Genomic DNA, 2,294 nt, shown 5'->3' with positions numbered 1-2,294 from the left:
GTTAGTGAGTGGCTAGTAAGCAGGACTTCAGAGAGGAACACTGGGAAGGACACCTGGTATCAAACTATATGAAGCTCTGTTGGCATCTTGAGGTGTCATAGAAGTGCTGGCGACTGCCTTCTGGGTGGCTGAGGCTTTCTTACCTTCAAGCCAGTATGTGACCATGTCTCCTTTCCCCTAAGAAAGAAAATTAGTCATGGGATTACAATGCTACCCATCATTTTTGTCAAAATCTTCTTCCTACTATTCAAAGCAAGTTCCAAAAGGAGATTGATGTGCCTGTCAGCCATTTTATATACAGGAAAACTGAGGCATAAATCGTTTGCTTAAAAGGTAGTGGCAGAGGTATCAATTAAAACAATTTTTTGAAGTCCCATCCAAAACTAGGTCCACAAGTGCGTTAGTACTTTTGTGGAACTTGTATGCTGATTTGTGATGTCACTGAATGACCTTTCTTGATTTCAAGCCATCATGACAGTGAATGTGCCATGCAGGACTTTCAAGCATGGTTGAGTCCTTCATCTCTGACTTATCAGGGTTGTCCTATGAACAAGCCCATGGTTGTTGAGTAGGTCCTGGTTTAAAGCTTGAACATGCTCTCTTCAGGAACAGGAAATAGTCTAACCAAAGGACTGTGAGACACAGAGGACTGCATGGGTTAAAATTCAGGGACTCTAGAGTACTTTTATGGTCTCCTCTCTGAAAAGATGGGTATAAATGTTGCAAACACACCTTGACTTGTAAATTCCCACGACATACTAACACATACTCTCCAATCTGCTCCAACAGCTGGTATGCACTTGAACTACACTGTATTTTAAGAGCTGGAAAGAAAGATAATTGTCATGTTATCAAACAATTTAAACATTTAAGACAGATCTGTGCTCCAATGTGTGCCAAAAACTTCAGGACTCATTAGTGACCTCTGGATTGCCTTTTATCATGTCTTTGCTGTCATTCCTCTGTTATTTGAAATGTTTGCTCACAAGCTCCAGTGTCCTGGCTTGTTTGTGAGAGCATCTCAGAACAAATACGTGGCTGTCAGAAAAGACTACTCTTCACATTCTCCGTCTAATAATATTTGTTTACACTTCTCAGCTGCCTGCCTGATGTTACTGATGAGCATCCTTTTCATTTGCTGAAGAAAAACATACATAGTTCTACCTCCTAGCCAATGAAGAGCCAGCACTTTCTTTGCACATATAGTTTTCAGCAAAGTCTAAACATTAAAGAAACTGACATACTTGCTCTGACTCCAAACCTGTAATTAAAAACAGGTGGAAGGGACAATATGGCTTTAATTCCACTAGTTTTTAACAATATGTGATTTTTCCTTAGTTGAGATTTTATCTTCATGTAGACCTTGGCTGTCTTGACTTTTGCAAATAATGGAGGATGGATCAAGGAGGATAGATAGAAGAAATTATGCTTTGGCCAGAAAGCAAAATTTTGCAAAAACTTTGAAATTTTGCAACAAAACTTGTTTTGTGAGGTTTTTGCCTGTAACATTGTGTCACAGAGTAAATCATTATTCTTCCTTGTTTGAAAAAGATCCCAGAGGACAGTAGGACTGTCAAAGATCATCTTATTGATTTTTCTTATATCAGAAAATGACAGTTTTATAAAATCCACTTTTGTTTGTTTGTTTAAATGGGTTTAATCACTGTCATAATTTGCCCATAGGTAGACTGAACCCAGAAATCAAGAATCTCCTTAAAGGATTTGCAATCATTTGAATAGGTCAGGACTCAAAACTCAGTATAACATTTTTTTAGAACTCGTTCAGGGATGATCGAAACCACAACTGCAGTTTGTTCCTTGTTACCTTCACTTGTAGATTCCATCCTGGAAGCTGTGTTCACAGTATCTCCAAATAAACAATACCGTGGCATTTTGGTTCCAACAACTCCAGCTACAACCGTCCCTGTTAAGAAAAAGAAAACTATATATTTCCTGTTTATAAATATCAGACATAATCAGTCATACAGCCCTATGACTGCTTCCTACATTACCTTTTATCTCATTCATTAGCAGGATAAATACTGAATGTCAGTATTGTCTTTATATGGGTTACACATTTGTCTTAGAAATGGCTTCCAGAACTGTGAAGGGACTTGCAAAAGGGACTCAGAGGACAACAGTGATGGAGGAGTGATGATGTGATGGATGTAGTGTGCATGAATTAAGGCATCTGCAAAACCATGTTTCAATATGACAACAGAATATTTTGAAGGGAAATGAGATGGGAATGCTGTCAATAGGAGTTGTGCACACAATGCTCACTAGTCACACAG

The 2,294-nt window shown here is 38.5% G+C and overlaps 1 protein-coding gene across 1 annotated transcript in view; it reads right to left on the bottom strand.

Moving 5' to 3' along the window:
• Positions 1-27: 27 nt before the first annotated feature.
• The window catches only part of LOC103807038 (atrial natriuretic peptide receptor 1-like), a 33,482-nt gene continuing 31,215 nt past the window's right edge, over positions 28-2,294 (bottom strand). Inside the window, exons 21-23 of the mRNA XM_009079757.1 lie at positions 1,826-1,924; positions 733-824; positions 28-177 (exon numbers count right to left, since the gene is read on the bottom strand). Of these exons, the coding sequence (XP_009078005.1) occupies positions 28-177; positions 733-824; positions 1,826-1,924 (341 nt within the window). The remainder of the gene's footprint in view (positions 178-732; positions 825-1,825; positions 1,925-2,294) is intronic.

The sequence above is a fragment of the Acanthisitta chloris genome, unplaced genomic scaffold (assembly GCF_000695815.1).
Source record: "Acanthisitta chloris isolate BGI_N310 unplaced genomic scaffold, ASM69581v1 scaffold11998, whole genome shotgun sequence".
Lineage (NCBI taxonomy): Eukaryota > Metazoa > Chordata > Aves > Passeriformes > Acanthisittidae > Acanthisitta > Acanthisitta chloris.
This window is presented reverse-complemented; position numbering and strand designations above follow the sequence as displayed.